The sequence below is a fragment of the Canis lupus genome, chromosome X (genome assembly GCF_048164855.1).
Source record: "Canis lupus baileyi chromosome X, mCanLup2.hap1, whole genome shotgun sequence".
Lineage (NCBI taxonomy): Eukaryota > Metazoa > Chordata > Mammalia > Carnivora > Canidae > Canis > Canis lupus.
The window spans coordinates 49,804,056-49,820,695 of NC_132876.1; the positions used below are offsets into that span (position 1 = coordinate 49,804,056).

A 16,640-nucleotide genomic window follows, 5' to 3' on the forward strand; every position below is an offset into this window, starting at 1 on the left:
TTAAAAAAAGAAAGAAATATGTATTGAGTGTCTACTATGTGCTCAACAGTGTGATGTGGTATAAAAACTATATAAGACATGATCTTGGCCTCATTTATCCAATAAATTTATCATGCTTCTACTGTGTTAAGGAGAGTGGACAAAGACAAAATCCTTGACCTCCTAACACACAATGAATTCAACAGTATTTATTGTCTATTATGTGCCACACACTGTTCTAGGTACTCGAGAAACATCAGTGAGTAGAAGAGACAAAAATTCTTGCCCTCATGGAATGGAGGAGGCAGACATTCAACAAAAATGTTCTTGATTACAATTGTGTGTGTTTAGGGAATTAGCATTCATTGGGCATCTATTATAAGCTCAGAATGGGGAACAGAGGTGAATATGAACTGTGTGATCCTTCATCTAATGAAGCTTACTCTCCAACAACCAGAGGGTTTATGTTTAGGAGGGGAGATAAGAGGAACACAAATAATTTGAAAACAGTAAAATTCTAAATAAAAGACAACATAAAATTCTAAAAGCCATGGTATAGACTGTGAGGACTGTATGAAAACTCTGTGGGAAGACATAGGCCTTGGTCTCTTCTCAGGCAAGGGAAGTGACATAAACAAGAGCTCATTGTTAGGTGGGGGGGATGGGCTAACTGGTTAGAGGGATCAAGAGAGTGATAGTGAACAAAATTGAATAAACAGAGTAGGACCAGTTTACTCGAAACTCATATGTTAGGAAACAGTAAATCTATTAACTGTGTGTGTGTGTGTGAAAGAGAGAGAGAGAGAGAGAGAGAGAGATGAAGAGAGAGCATGAGCAAGCACAGAGGAATATATTCTACTTGAGTTATTTTCTTAAAAAAAAAAAAAAAAGCACAAACCTTTACTAGTCCCCCTCTTGGCAAAGAGTGCAGTCCAAACTCTTAGCAGGGCATACTATACCCTTCACAAGCAAGCCCCATCAACGTCCTCAGCTTAGTTTTAAACATTCACCTCATGACTTGTACTGGACATACTGAACCTTCTCGCTATTTATTTCATACTTTGGTGTCTTTGCACAGATACATCAACTCTACCCTGTATTCCTTTCCTTCTTTTCCTTGACTGTTGAAACTGTATCCACCTTTGCTGTTGAGAAGTTTCCCTCAGCCCACGCCAGCCAGATCTGGTTTACCTGCCTTTTCTATCACATCACTTTGTACATGTCTCATTTATAGGTTTATCACACTTATTGTCATTGTTCACCCATGACAATCTCTGTCCCCTAATCTACTAGCTTGTTCATCTCAGACTGATCTTTGTCCCCTCCTAGACCGTGAGAGCCTAGGGGCCTACTAACCTTGCCTTAGTCTTCTTCATTTTCCCAGCACCCAACACAGTCTAGCACATGCTAGGCAGAGGATGCTGCATAAGGCCTCATGTCCCACTCAGAGCTGGAAGGAGCAGGACAGAGGGGTGACAGAGAGATGCTAAAGAGGAAAGTGAAGGGAGGGGAATATGGAAATCATAGGGAGATCAAAGTAAAGGGATAAATAAGAGGGACAGCATCACTCTGAAGCACTGCAATGGGTAGTATGAAGAGCTTATAGAAAATCAGGGGGGCTAATTTCTAAAAAAACAGCATTTTTTCAGTTCCCACTACTATCTGTGGATAACATCCTATTAGACACTGTGGGGTATAAAGTTAAATAAATCACCTCTCTGTATGATTTGGTTGGAAAGAAAAGACAAAGACACACAAAGAGACCAACAACATCTATACATACAAACGCAAAGTTCTTAAAGTTCAGTACCATTTTCAATATCAAGACATTTAGTATGAAGTCCCTTAGCAGTCAATAAGATACATTTTTAAGAAGTATTATATATGCAAACTGACTTGCCTAGATAAGATCTCAGCAAAGCTTAACAAAACCAAACTAGAAACAACTTTTCTAGAATACTGACTATGGCAAATTGATACGAAATTGTGAATTCTAGTATCATTTAAGAGTATTTCTCACTTCTCTGTGTCCCCAATTATATATTATAAGCTTTTTTGAAGAAGGCAAGATCAGGACTGGGAAGGAGGAAAGGATTCATGGAGAATCTGAAAGGAGTGGATGGAAAAAAAGTGAATGAAAACTAGACACAGAAGAGAATTTCAGAGAAAGGATTCTTGAAAAGGTATTAGAAAGTGAAAATGGGAAAGGCATCATGTGAATAAGAGATAAGATGTATTCTGAGTGAAATAGTTGATTTTTTTAATGGTTCCTAAGACAGGGAGTAGTAATGTTCCAAGACATTAACCAGCAGCTCAACTTAATTGTTTTGTTTATGACAGGGTGATACTGGGATAGCTTAGGCATTTAGTTTATTTAATTTAATTAATCAAACCTCAAGTCAGTACTAAGTGGTTTAGTCTCACTAACTCACTAATCACTAAGTGGTTAGCCTTTGGTCCCAATTATGACCAAAAGCTCAACAGGGATTGGCTGAGCACAAATGAACTCATCAATTGAACATTGTGTCCTAGGGCACTGGGGAGAGTATAAAAGGAGGCGCAGGAGCCCTGCCACCCTGGCTCTTCAGTAGTTTCTGAACATGTAGATAGCAGGATGTAAGACAGGTAAGTAGAGAAGAAAATAGGAAATACAGGTACTCTTGTAATTAACTAAGGGTCTGAGTTTGTGTGAGTGGTCAAACTATAAGCTCTGATACTAGAGAAAGAGGAATATATGGGCAGGGGTGGGGAGTCTGGATAAAGGGGACTGAGAAGCATTCTCATTGAGTTGAGGTTGGGATGTGCCTTAAGTAGAGAGTAGGAATTTTGAGTGAAATTGGAGACTGAGAAGGGAAGAGGGAACAGATCTTGTCTATCAGGAGATAATCATACTGGTTTATTGTGGAACAGAAAATTCATGTTGCAAAAGCAGTAGGAAATAAGCTGATATAATATTTGCTGGGGGAAGCATACTTTTAATGCCAAAGAACAACATTTAAACTTAATCTTGAAGGTTACAGGAAATTAATAGGGAAGGGACTGAAATCCCTACTAAATATTGAATGTAAAACAAACAGCAACAATATTTAAGGAAAATATTTTCCTTTTTCCTGCGTTTTCAGCATCAAACGTGTTTTTGTGGTCAGAAAGAGGGAGGAAAATAGACTGAACCAGAAAAAGTATTGAACTCTCTATCTTGCACTCTGTGATGAGCAGGGTTACTTCTTAGGTGATTGGGCTATTTGAAAGACCGTAAAGGTAAAACTCAACAAAAACCCAAAGTGCAAGGCAGAATTGGGGAAATCATTGAGGTTCTTGTGCCTCGGGGGCTTTGAAGAGCCCTTGTTTGTGGCTAAATGTCTGAATACAGCAGTCTTTGCTTGGGTTATTCCCAGCCAAGACAGCTGTTTATGCAATGGCAGCCATGTCTCACAGAGTGGGCCCTGTTTCTGGTGAGAGAAACAGGAGTTGGCAAAGCTTAGTCCTAGGCAAGTTAGCCTCTTTGAACCTGTTTTCTCATCTGTAACTTGAGGGTAGTAGTAGTCTTGACCTCATAATACGGGCTTTTGTGATGTATGCATGAGGTACCACCTGCCAAGCGCTTAGCAACGGTGGTTGGTACACAGTCAATGCTCAATATAACAATTTCTATCTATCTATCTATCTATCTATCTATCTATCTATCTATCTAGTTATATATATAGATATTAGAATGTAATATCAATAATACAATTAAGTATTATAATATTAATACTTTAAAGAATAAATGTATCTTATGACCTAGAGAATTACTATTTACATTGCATTAGATGGGATTAGATGCCCCTTTGGTCTGGGTTTGGGCCCAGACCCAGACCTAAATTTGAAGTAAACTGAACTTCTGGGTTTAGGGGCATGGTGGGGGTGGGGTGGGGTACGAGGGTGGAGCAGGGTAGGAGATGGTGGTGCAAGGTGTTGTGTCTATAGGAATATTAAATTCCATGTCAGCCTTTGGTTTAATTTGGCACTGACTGTTACTCAAACAAAGCAGCGTTGTAGTGGCAGAGGAAGGGAGAGGCGGAAAATCAACACATTCTTGGAAGTAAGATGTGGCTTTTGCTTTGACTGCTTAGTTTTTTCTCCAGCCGCAAAAATATTTCTTTGCTCTTGGGCTCACAACGAAAATCCCTTCCAGAACACCGTACAAACCTAAGCTTCAGAGGAAGTTTCCATTTAAGATGATAAGGAGTTAGCAAGACTTCCTTTGATACTTATTTTAATATAAGAACCCCTCAGATAGTGTTATTTAGCCTAGGGGAAAAGCTTTGCATCTACTTAGAGACTCCCTCAACCTCATTTCCTGTAGTTATGACATGTATGTTACTTTCAAAATTGACATCTGCTATATTTCCTGATAACCTTCCTTCAGTGTTTATAGGTATATAGTTGTATCATTTGCCCATTCTCTCCATGTGTCTATATGTTAGGCTTTTAAATTTATAGGAGAAAAGTTGTGTAAAGACTGTTGGTACGGTATTCATTCTCTAGTAGTTGTTCTCTGGACCTCAGACATCTGGCATGATACTAGAGGAGCTGGTCCTAGGTCAATATTCGAAATACAGGGAAACTCTGTGTGACTAAGTCAATGGAACTTTATTGTTTTCTGGTTCTATGGTATATGTTTAAAGCAAGCTTTCAAGCAAAGTTTGGGCATCACTATACAATACAACAGCATTACAGTAAATGCCCACTGTGATGTTAAGCTTGTGTCAATGATGATGTAAAGGACTGACTGCAAGGGAACTGATACTGTCTTCTATTCCCATTATTCAAGAAATAGTACACAGTCTCTGCCCTTGAAGAGCTTATGCTTTACTGAGAAACCAGGCCTTAAATCATACACTGTGCTGTAACCTACACCAACCTGTTCATGATACATAACATGGAAACATATATGATTTAAAAGGAAAAAAATACACTTCTTACTTCAAATGCTATCCATAATTCACTAGGAATGTCCAATTCTTAACTTTCCTTAAGAGTTAACTTGTTTTTGGTTGAAATTTCAATGGTCTGTGTCTTACCACATGGATAAATAAGCATACAGATCTATAGTATTGTTAGTGTTAGGTATCAACTCAGATTTTCTAGAAGTAACTATTTTTTCCCATAAGAATATATAAGAATATATTTTTATGGAGGGAGCAAGAAAGTCCAGAGGAAGTTTCACCAAGTGTATATTTTCCACTAAAGAGAAAATTGAGTCTTGACACCCAATAGTGATCTTTCCTTTCTCCTTGATTACACCTGTCCTGAATTTCTAGAAAGATGAATGCTAGGGATTGAACTAATGTCCCTGAGTAAAATGGGAGACCAGTATGCCTATATAGAACTTAATTAAATCATTTGTATTTAATTTGTTTTGTAAATGTGTTTTGAACCTGATGAGAAAAAAAAAAAAAAGACCTCCCTATTCTGAGGTTCTCATGAAAAGTACATTGACCTATTTAAATTGAGGGCAATTTGAATGGCTCATTTGGTCATTCTTGAAGCCTAAAAGGTGCCAGAAAGCAGGAACAGTGAGTATATATAATGTGTAGGCTCATTTCTTTTCTCCCCCTGCAACAATAGGCATGGGATTAACCTGTTTTGTATCGACAGCTCAAATACATGCACTTTTTCTTGTGTGCTGAGCAAAGCACATGCACATGCATCCTGTATGAAACAGAGACGTTTCACAGATGTATCAAAGAACTTTAAATACCCTTTAAGGCTCTGTAATTTGTATAATCCAAATTTCATAGGTCTTTCAACTAACCTGAGACTTGTCTTCACATTTAACCTCTCTGAAAGTTAAGCCCCAAACAAAAAGTGCCTCAGCTTTTATCACCAATGTTTAGAAGACCATCAAGAGGCCTGTTTTTTTTATTCCACTTTACTGCAAAGATGGACTCAGGGCTGCCTCTAGACCTATGGGACAGAAAACTTTTTGGTGATTCATTCCCACTCTGTAAGCAGTTTAACTCCTTAGGAACACATAATCTTAAATTCTAGGAAGATCTCAGCCAATTGCGGGAACTTTAGGGGGATGGACAGCAACCCCACAACCCAAGGTTATATAGCTTGTGTAACAGGGGAGGGGATTGAAAAGCACAAAGATCTCTAGTTTTGGCTTTGCTGTTAGCTGTGTGACTTTAGGTTTCAGCCTCCTTGTGATCAGCTAGTTCTTGGTCTAACCCCCCACCCCTGAAATATACAGTACCTTTCAGTTTTAACATTTAAAAGGGGGGCGTGTGTCACATTTACCTGGCATTCTCCATGGCACCTTGTCTTTTTAAAAGTTTGCAGATAATAGCCCAACTTACCTTCAGTATTAATTACTTTAGAACATTTTCCCTCAACGGTCCAACTGTTTACAGGATAAGGGAGGAAAAGATAATGAATTTTGCAAACTTCTGTAAGGAAATTGTCAAATTCATTAACAATCTTTCATACTTAGCTTTGGGGTTCTTTCAAGTGATTTCCCACAATCCATTCACTCTTAATGTCAACCCCCCACGACCTCGCATAAAACAATGTTCAAAAATTGAAAAGCCCAGAACAAATGAAAAAGAAATCAGCCTAGTTCCACCACTCAGGTAAATTTTACTCTTCCTCAGTTTTTGTCTAAAAACATGACTGTACGTGTCGCTTTGCAATCTGCTTTGTTTCTCTTTGGAAATAAACTTCTTGGGGGGCATTTAGCCGTGTAATAAACTATTCTTAGGTCCCTTTTAACCTCTTTTCCTTCTTTTCTTTCCCTCTAGGGCACCAGGGGCCGGCGAGGCCGAATCTCAGGGCGCTGCTGGCGCTACTGGTGATAGAACAATATGATCAAGTTATAAGAGCGGGAGGGACGGGGGGGGAGGGAAAGATTGTTTCAGTGAAAAAATGAGGAAAGCTCCACTCGAAGATCTAAGGAATTTCCGACTCTCGAACCTTTGCACATAGTTTTCGGTAACCTTCAGCAGGGGGCGCTCGGAAATTGTCGTCACTTTCCGGACAGCCTCTCAGACTTTACCCTCTGGAAAGCGGTTCAGTGTTTCCGGCTTTTTCTCAGTCGTAGACGCTCGTGAGTTTCCGGCAGTTTCCGGGGAGACTCGGGGACTCTGCGTCTCCCCCGCTCCGCTCCGCGCGCCCGGTGCGGTGGGGCAGGGTCGTGGCTAGTCATGGCGTCCCCGTCTCGGAGACTGCAGACGAAACCAGTCATTACTTGTTTCAAGAGCGTCCTCCTGATCTACACTTTCATCTTCTGGGTGAGAGATGGAGCCCGGGGCCGGGAGGGGCTCCTGGGCTTGGGTGGGGGGTGTGACCCCGAGCAGAGGGCGCTCGGGTCGGGGGGCGAGGAGAGCGAGCGCGGGGCTCCTGGGATCCCGACGCCGGGCGGAGAGTGGCTGGGGCTCGAGCTCGGGCATCTCGCTCGCGCCGGGGTCGGGGTGCCGGACGAGGGCAGCCAATGGGCTGTGCTGGGACACAGACGTGCTGAGGGTTCGAATTCGATGCGGGGCCGGGCGGGGGGGCGGTACGAGGAAGGCAGATTAACCCCCGCGCTCGCAGAGGGTGTCCCCAGCCGTTTGCGAGAGGCGACGCTCGGCATAATAGTCTCTTTCTTTTCATTGCTTCATAAGCGGGGAGTATTTCGCAGGTAAGTATGGTAATGGCTGCACGCCCGCCAGCCTATCCTCGGGCTGCTTTTTATGGATTATCCCATTGTACGCTGTGCCCATCTCCGAAGTGGGGGGTGGGGTGTGGAGGGGGAAGTTTCTGGAACTCCTAGAGACACAGTTTCCCTCCTCCAGGAAAGTTTTCTTCCTCTGGCGGGAGTAAAGCAGTTAAATAAGTTATCCCTAGGACAGAATTGCCATGGACTTCGGTTTATACAAAAACAAAAACAAAACAAAACAACAAAACAAAACAGATAAAGTTTAAGAATTTTGTAAAGCCTTCTCTAGCTACCCCCTGGTTTTGCCCTGGCTACCTGGGCTATCTAGTGATCCAGCGTGGGTTTATCAAGGCCTGCCCTTATGTGCAGATCTCCTTCCTCAATCCCTTGTCTCCCATATTCCAGCCACAGCTCTGTGGCCACAGACTGCTAAATCAGTTCTCACATCTATTGTTTCTTAAGTACCTGGTGGTTTGTGGTTTGAAGGTGCTGCTTTATACAGTGTATGACTTTCTATTCTCTGATTTCCCACATAGATCACTGGCCTAATCCTTCTTGCCGTTGGCATTTGGGGCAAGGTGAGCCTGGAGAATTATTTTTCCCTTTTAAATGAGAAGGCCACCAATGTCCCCTTCGTGCTCATTGGCACTGGCACTGTCATCATTCTTTTGGGCACCTTTGGCTGTTTTGCTACCTGCCGAGCTTCTGCATGGATGCTAAAACTGGTGAGTCCTTGTTTTCCTTAAAATTGATTCTTGATTTTAGAAAAAGTCTTCTATGTTACAGGTTTTGTTTCTTCAAACTGGCCACGGCCCTTTATGATTTTTCCTCTTTCTTCCCAAGTAACATTTCTGCTGTCAGTTCCCACTTTTGTTGTGTTTTCCCTGTCCTTTTTAATAAAGACATGCTGAACTGATTGAGCAGACTATTTTTTTTCTTTGACTGCCTTTGCAGCTGTGATGTGTCTTATTATGCTGACTTGGACTTTCTTTTTATCCCACAGTATGCAATGTTTCTGACTCTCATTTTTTTGGTTGAATTGGTCGCTGCCATCGTAGGATTTGTTTTCAGACATGAGGTAAACCTGAGTTTGGGAACCTTAATATGTTAAAATTTATTCTCCCAGAGAGAAAAACAGTTACTGTTTTTTAATTGTAATTGTACTGTAAACAGTTACAATTTTTAATAGTGCAGAAGTCACTTGAACTAGAAATTGAGGTTCCACTTCTAAAACTGGGGTTGGGAATCATTCAGTGAGTAGTGAAGGCTCCTCAGTGAGAGTGTTTTACAACGTGGTGGTATAGTCTCCCAAAGAAAGGTTTTGTAGGAATCAAATTTGTACTTAATTTAAAGTAGAGAAAATTTAGGGGAGAGATATAGCAGTACAGAGCTGCCATTTGAATAAAAGCTCCCATAGCTCTTAGAACTTGAGTGGTTATCATCTTTATTGTAATGTTTTGCTTAGTAATCCTCTCAGCTAGACTGTAGCCCATAGAGGACAGGATTAGACCATAGAAGTTAATTACCATACATGTTGCTGCTGTCAAACATGTTGGTCAGATGTGGGGATTTTTTATTTGACCTAGAAACCAAAAGATCTTTCTAGAATCCTTATTTACTGGCATTGTATTTCTTTGCTGTAGATTAGGAACAGCTTTAAGAGTAATTATGAGAGAACTTTAAAGCAGTATAACTCTACGGGAGATTATAGAAGCGATGCAGTAGACAAGATTCAAAATACGGTAAGTGGTCATAGGTGATAGCTTCTCAAGAGGGGAACACATCCATATTCCCTTAGAGAAGAGGATAGGCCCCTGGCTAGTAGATGTTTTACACTCGTAGGATAATCTCATTATTACAATCTTAGATCAGGAGAAAATATGTCTCTGGAAAGAAGTGTGGGATGATACTAAGTGACATATCTCCATTTTCTCCTAATCATTCTCCTCACATGTACACCTTTTCACTCCTCACTTACTTTGTGGACCAAATACTGCTAATACCAACTATAGCAGAAAAGTAAGTCCAGTCCAAAAGTGTTACACTTGGTATTAGAAAAAAGTGCTAATCTCTTAAATTATAATGCCAGTTGAGAACAAGCACACTAAAATACTAGGATAGAGATTACTGAGTTTAATAATCTTTTGAGAACACATTGCAATCTAAGATAATAGATTAAATGTTTGACTATAAAGCTGTAATGTGAACTATAAATGGTTTTGTTGGATATATTTTTCAGTTACATTGTTGTGGTGTCACCGACTATAGAGATTGGAGGGATACTAATTATTACTCAGAAAAAGGATTTCCCAAGAGTTGCTGTAAACTTGAAAATTGTTCTCCACAGAGAGATGCAGATAAAGTAAACAATGAAGTAAGGAGCCTTTGAAATTTTTTTATTTGAAAATATTAACTGAATACAGAGTTGACTCAGTTTTTAATTTTTCCTCACAATAGATATAATCTGAAATAGGCAGAGCAGGTATTGTTCTCATTGAATAAATGAGGAAACTGAAGCACAGACCACCTGTGACTTGAGTTCACACAACTAGCAAATAACACTTTTAAATGCATAATCCAAAAGGTGAAACTTCTGTTCTTCAAACTTCTGTCGAGACCATTGTGCTTGAAAGGAGATAGAACTTGTAAATTTTAATAAAATGATAATCAAAGGCTGTGGTAGCTAAAGCTCATCTTTTGGCAGAGATGTTAGATCCAAATGTTCATTATTGCTTGTGCTGTACTTAATATTGTTTTTCCTCTCCCATTAGGGTTGTTTTATAAAGGTGATGACCATTATAGAGTCAGAAATGGGAGTGGTTGCGGGAATTTCTTTTGGAGTTGCTTGCTTTCAGGTAAGTCCTTGTCGTTGGGAATGTCTCATCACTCTTGTTAGGTGTGAGCTAGAAGGTTTCCACTTTGAAGGCCTCAGGACATTTCCAGAGAAATTACATTTTCACAAACTTCCGGCTGATTTTATTTTTGTATATGAAACATATGTAGTCAATTGTTTGTATTTGGGTCTATTTAGCTTTGTTTTATTTGGGATGGGATGTTTTGTTCTTCTCATTCCAATTTTTTGATGTCTTGGATCTTATGTTTTCTCCCAATTAGACTTCTCAAAATTTTTATTCCCTGTTTACCTGCCCTCTTTTACCATGGCCAATCATGCCTTGAAACTACAAAAAAGCAAGACTTAGAATTATCTCCTAGTAGTACATACCTGGTACACTCTTGGGTATGGCAGCTTTCCAGCATCCTAGTTCATTAATTAAAACATGGGATAGATGGGAACCTTGTTTTGCTGTACAGTCAAGATTCTAACACATTATTCAGATTTTTTCTTTCTTGGGCTGCAGCTGCCTGATGAGTTCCATGTAAGTGCTGACCTATAAAAACTTGGATCATATGACCCCACATTCAATATAGACCTGTTTTGTTGGGTACATGCTATGTTGTGGGTCAAATAGAATTTCCTGAGTTGTGCTGCTTCTCACTGTAGCATGAAAAGTTTGTTTTGTGGCTCTTTACAATTTTTTTTAGGGGATGGGTTTTTTTTTCCTATGTTAAACACCATGGAGATAAAACTAAAAGAATGGATATACTTCATTTTGACCTATGTAATTGGTTTTGGAAGTCTAATCTTAATATATTTCTAAAGCAGCAGGCACTGCACTGTCTAAGAAAATAGCCACTAGCACCTTCGAAAAGTACTAATTAAGTAAAATTAAAACTTCAGTTCCTTAGTACTCTGGCCCCATTTGAAGTGCCCAAAAGCCACATATGGCTTAGTGGTGAGCTTCCTGGACAACACAGGTATTAGCGAACAAATTCATCATTGCCTCACTGCTCTAGAGCTTTTAGGGAAATCTCTGCTATGGTAGATGGAGATTTTACATGATGAGGTGCTTTTCTTCTAAGCCATGTCCTCTTTTTTTCTGATCATGGACAGGTTATCTGATAAGTTTCCCCAAAACTTTTATGATATTTAGAATTCATCCTGATTGACTTCTGTCAGTGACAGTTGTGAAACTCCAGGTCATAGTAGTAGGAAAACTTTCCTTAGGCTCTTTGAACGTGATCCAGGTACTGCAGAGTAGAACTTAAGGAAGGAAATTACTAGTGAATTTGAAGCGAAAGGAAAATAAGCCTGTATCCTGAGATCTTTAGGCTCTTGTGTGTGTGTGTGTGTGTGTGCTTAATTTTTGTTTGTCTATTTCATTTCTAGCTGGTTGGAATCTTTCTTTCCTACTGCCTCTCTCGCGCCATAACAAATAACCAGTATGAGATAGTGTAATCATCAAACCACGGGCTTACTATTGTTCAGCTTTAAGGTATGTTCATTTCAGTCCTCAGCTCTGTACTGGTGTTTACTTTTGCCTGTGCATGTGATGGGTGGACTGAGTGGGCCGAGGTCCTGTCGAGTGGTGCATCCAAATCTTGTTGGCACGGTGTTAGCCCTGCATCGTTAGATCAGGTCCCTACATGTAAGGCATGGCTGCAAAGGGCAGAAGAGCCTTATGGGATTTGCCTACACATCAGTGTAAAGATCCCAAGTGGTAGGATCTAGATGAAACTTGGACCTAGATGGAAGAGAAGTGGAGAATCCTGAGAGTGACCTTACTGGTGAGGTTCCCCGGCAAGTACACTCTACTCCCGATACTGGCATGTTCCCTCGTCTGCATTTACCACACTCCTCTGGTGGAACTAGTCTTAGAGCGATAAATGCATCTACCCTAACCTGGAACCACATGTGGGGAAAACACGTGTTTCAGTAGCTTTGGTATTAGAATGGGAAACCATGAGAACTGTCTCTGGCTGAATTAATAGGGTTGCCCTTCACATTTTAATTGAGCCACTGACAGGGGACCACCTGAAGGTCTTCATTAGTGAACTGGATGCTAATGGGTGCAAGCGAATACTTGTAAGTTGGGTTACAAGTCAATTAACTTTTTTTCTTCAATTTCAGGACATTTACATTCCCCCCTGTGAGCTATGAGATTGCCTGGATGGAAGATTGCCTAATACTACTTACGATAGACCAAAAAATTCCATCAGTAATAGTCTGATTCAATCAAGACATTTGTGTAGGTCCACCTTTTGTCCCATTGGTGTTAATCATTGAAACCCCTGTATCACTGTGAAACACTGGAAGAGCTAATAAATTATAAATGAAGCAATACCGTGTTCCTCTTGACTTTTATTTTTCAGAATAGCCCTGTAAATTTGCTATTTTAATGTAGTGTTATAAAGTGACCCCTCTGAATTTGCTTATTGATGTAGCGTGATAGAAAATTGACCCTTCTGGGATCCCTGGGTGGCGCAGCGGTTTGGCGCCTGCCTTTGGCCCAGGGCGCGATCCTGGAGACCCCGGATCGAATCCCACGTCAGGCTCCCGGTGCATGGAGCCTGCTTCTCCCTCTGCCTATGTCTCTGCCTCTCTCTCTCTCTCTCTCTCTATGTGACTATCATAAATAAATAAAATTAAAAAAAAAAAAAAAAAAAGAAAATTGACCCTTCTGAAATGGCCACTTCCCAGATGAATTAAAATTATTGCATAATTTGCATCAAGTTAATTTTCAATAGTCTCTGTTTTGCTGATAGGCAGAGAGTCACATTGTATAATTTAATTCCGGCCAGCAGTTGGATGGTACTCATCATCAGAGTTGCTAGATGATGGAACAGTCCCTAACCTAAGGCACTCAAGACTAAAAGGCACTACCAATGTTCTGTGACAAATCAGGTTTACAGCACACTTACCCTTTACATTTCTTTGCCTCCAAATTATGGTGTTTATACTGTTGTTTATATTTTCCCCTGTTGTTTTGAAAGGTTCTCATTACTTAGTGGTGTTGGAATTACTGTATTTTCTTAGGAATTTAAAGCACTTCATTAGCTTTAGCTGCTGTTTCTTTATCAGGTTGATATGACTTAATTCTCAATACAGGGCTCCTGGGTGGCTAGGCAGGTTGGGTTTCTGCCTTTGGCTTGGGTTATGATCCCAGGATCCTGGGATCAAGCCCCACGTTGGTCTCCCTGCTCAGTGGGAGCCTGCTTCTGTCACTCCCTCTGCCCCTCCTGCTCATGCTCTTTCTCTCTTTAAATATTTTTTAAAAATATGGTCAGCTTTAACAGTTTTGGTTTATGCCTTTGATTAAATACAAATCTTTTACACAATAAATGTTGTAATAGGGATCCCTGGGTGGCGCAGCGGTTTGGCGCCTGCCTTTGGCACAGGGCGCGATCCTGGAGACCCGGGATCGATTCCCACGTCAGGCTCCCGGTGCATGGAGCCTGCTTCTCTCTCTGCCTGTGTCTCTGCCTCTCTTTCTCTCTCTGTGACTATCATAAATAAATAAAAATTAAAAAAAAAATAAATGTTGTAATAAGCTTTTAGAAAATCTGCTGGGATTGTTTTCCATTGAGAAAGCTAAGCCCCACATTTCTACTTGAGGTACGTTTTTTTTTATTTTACTTTATTTTATTTTATATATTTTATTTTATTTTATTTTATTTTATTTTATTTTATTTTATTTATTCATACAGACAGAGAGAGAGAGAGAGAGGCAGAGGGAGAAGCAGGCACAACACAGAGAGCCTGACGTGGGACTCAATCCCGGGTCTCCAGGATCAGGCCCTGGGCTGCAGGCGGCGCTAAACCGCTGTGCCACCGGGGCTGCCCCTATTTATTTTATTTTTTGATAGATTTTATTTTATTTATTCATGAGAGACTCAAAGAGAGGCAGAGGGAGAAGCGGCCCTCGCAGGGAGCCTGATGTGGGACTTGATCCCAGGACACTGGGATCACATCCTAAACTGAAGGCAGATAGATGCTCAACCACTGAGCCACCCAGGCGTCCCATTGAGGTGAGGTTTTAGATAGGAAATGTAAAACTGAGGTCTTGACTGTCTTACATTTTTAAAAAAGTCTTTGTTTACAAAAACTATTCCCTGTGAAAGGATTACATTCCATATTACAAAATAGCATATGCTTAGCATTCTCCTGGAGATGGGACTATCTTGATTATATAGATTACATTAAGAAGTTGGGTAGGGAGACATAACAACCTGTACCTTCAGGGTATAATTAAAATTTGAGCTGAGATGGGGAAATTCTTTCCTTGGTTTTGAGTTTCTTTACACATCCATTAGTAGAACCTAGCTCTTCTCTGCCACACATCCACACAGTCCTTGAATCTGTTGGTAAGGGGAAGTCATTCACAGTTATGAAGTGGGCAAAAACTATCAGTTAAGATTCATAGTGACTTGGGTACATGTCTATATATATGTTTGGAGTTACTGCAGAAAGAATATTCTCCACTAAGACATTTGACAGTTCTGTCATTTGAAGTAAGGTAGAGGGATAAAACAGTTGAAAAATATTGGCTTTCCAAATGTAGAAGATCAGATTTTTTGGCTATTGGAATTAGTGAAGCAAATTTAAGGATAAACTGGGTGACGGGCACTGCGGAGGGCATTTGATGGGATGAGCACTGGGTGTTCTATGTTGGCAAATTGAATTTAAATAAGAACAAATGTAAAAAAAGACAAAAAAGAGTTTACTTCTGTAAAAAAAAAAAAAAAGGATAAACTATTTAAAGGATAATCCAAGCAGTTTTAAGTAGGTATATTTCACTACGATGGCCTAGAAGAGGCCGTATAGGTGGGTTGGTTTATTTATTTTTAAGGTTTCTTATTTTGGCTGGCCAGTTACAAAAGTCCCTTATAGCTAATGTGCTGAACTGTAAAATTCACCTCCACCTTAGATGTACCAGAGCATCCTGTGGGTTTTCTCACTTCCAGGCACCAGGTTACTTACTGCAAAGTAGCTCTGAACTCCACCTTGGAAGCAGAGATCCACAGGTATATTTTCTGAACGTGTGGAAAACTTGGTAGTTTTGGCCTGTTCCTGTGGGGGGTTGGATTTATGTGGTAGGCATCAAACTTTTATGGAAAGAAATACCTAGTACAAGGTATAAATGCCATTTCTGTTTTCCCTCAGAGCTCACACAGGCTTCTTTGAGAAGATGTTTTTAACCTCCTGTCAGAATCCAAGTTGATACTTTGCCAGTGATGCGGCCAACAAAACTGATTAAATTATGACAGGCAAAGCAATGGATGCATTCTTTGTGAAACTGAGGAAACTTTGGTTCCTTTGGACTATACTGAGTGGGTTTTTGTATGTGTAAAAAAAAAGAAAACCTAACACAAGGTATAAATACCATTTCTGCCTTTCCTCACTGCATACATAAGATACATCAAGATTTTTTTTTTAAACTTTGCTGCCCTTTGAGGTTGACACTTGGCCTGTGATGTGGCAAACCAAACTTTTTTAATTCAAAAAGGGAAACAAAAGGCTAATATATCAGAAAAGAATACATACACTGAAACAGTTACTGGGAAATGAGACTCTCATTTTGAAGTCCTAGGTCTAAAACTTCACCCAGATTCCTTGCTAGAGAGAAGCCATTATGATTTAATTATGGCTTTTCTATTAGGTACCCTTACCCCATGGAGCTTAGTAGAATTAGGCACTTATAAGAGCACAGCAAATGCTAATGAAATAAATGAATGAGTGAGTGACTCTAATTATAATGGCTCTTTAATGTTCTGTGAGAAATAAGCTGTTGATCTAAATATCTCATTCCATATGAAACATGGTTTATGTAACAGAAACCACCTGCCAAGTCAGAAACCACTTAACCTCAGAAACTGCTGCTAACTTCCTTCTGGTCAAATCACTCTTTGCTGATTCTCTTTTTGGAATTCATTGCTACCTTTGATGCCACTAAAGATTCTTGTTTTTTGTTTTGACCTTGTAATATCCTGTTTTCCTTCCCTTTTACTGCTCTTTCCAGTCTACTTTACTGTTTTAATTTCCTTCTACTTTTCAAGTGTGGCTTCCCCCAAAGGCTTGCATTTGGCTTTATGCTCTTAGATTATGCTGACCTTGGATGAATTAAATGTAGATGATCATCAG

General features: G+C 40.1%; 1 protein-coding gene across 2 annotated transcripts; it reads left to right on the forward strand.

The window, feature by feature from the left end:
* The first annotated feature begins 2,479 nt into the window (after positions 1–2,479).
* TSPAN6 (tetraspanin 6) lies at positions 2,480–12,840 on the forward strand. 2 transcript variants are annotated; one of them, XM_072818251.1, is made up of 10 exons: positions 2,480–2,604; positions 6,765–7,253; positions 7,626–7,642; positions 8,197–8,385; positions 8,664–8,738; positions 9,304–9,402; positions 9,900–10,034; positions 10,432–10,515; positions 11,889–11,994; positions 12,630–12,840. In XM_072818251.1, the coding sequence occupies exons 4-9, from the start codon at positions 8,374–8,376 to the stop codon at positions 11,955–11,957; spliced, it is 474 nt and encodes a 157-aa protein (XP_072674352.1). In that variant the 5' UTR covers positions 2,480–2,604; positions 6,765–7,253; positions 7,626–7,642; positions 8,197–8,373; the 3' UTR covers positions 11,958–11,994; positions 12,630–12,840. The 2 variants fall into 2 exon arrangements, with proteins under 2 accessions (XP_072674352.1, XP_072674351.1); XM_072818250.1 differs by lacking the exon at positions 7,626–7,642.
* The last annotated feature ends 3,800 nt before the right edge of the window (positions 12,841–16,640 follow it).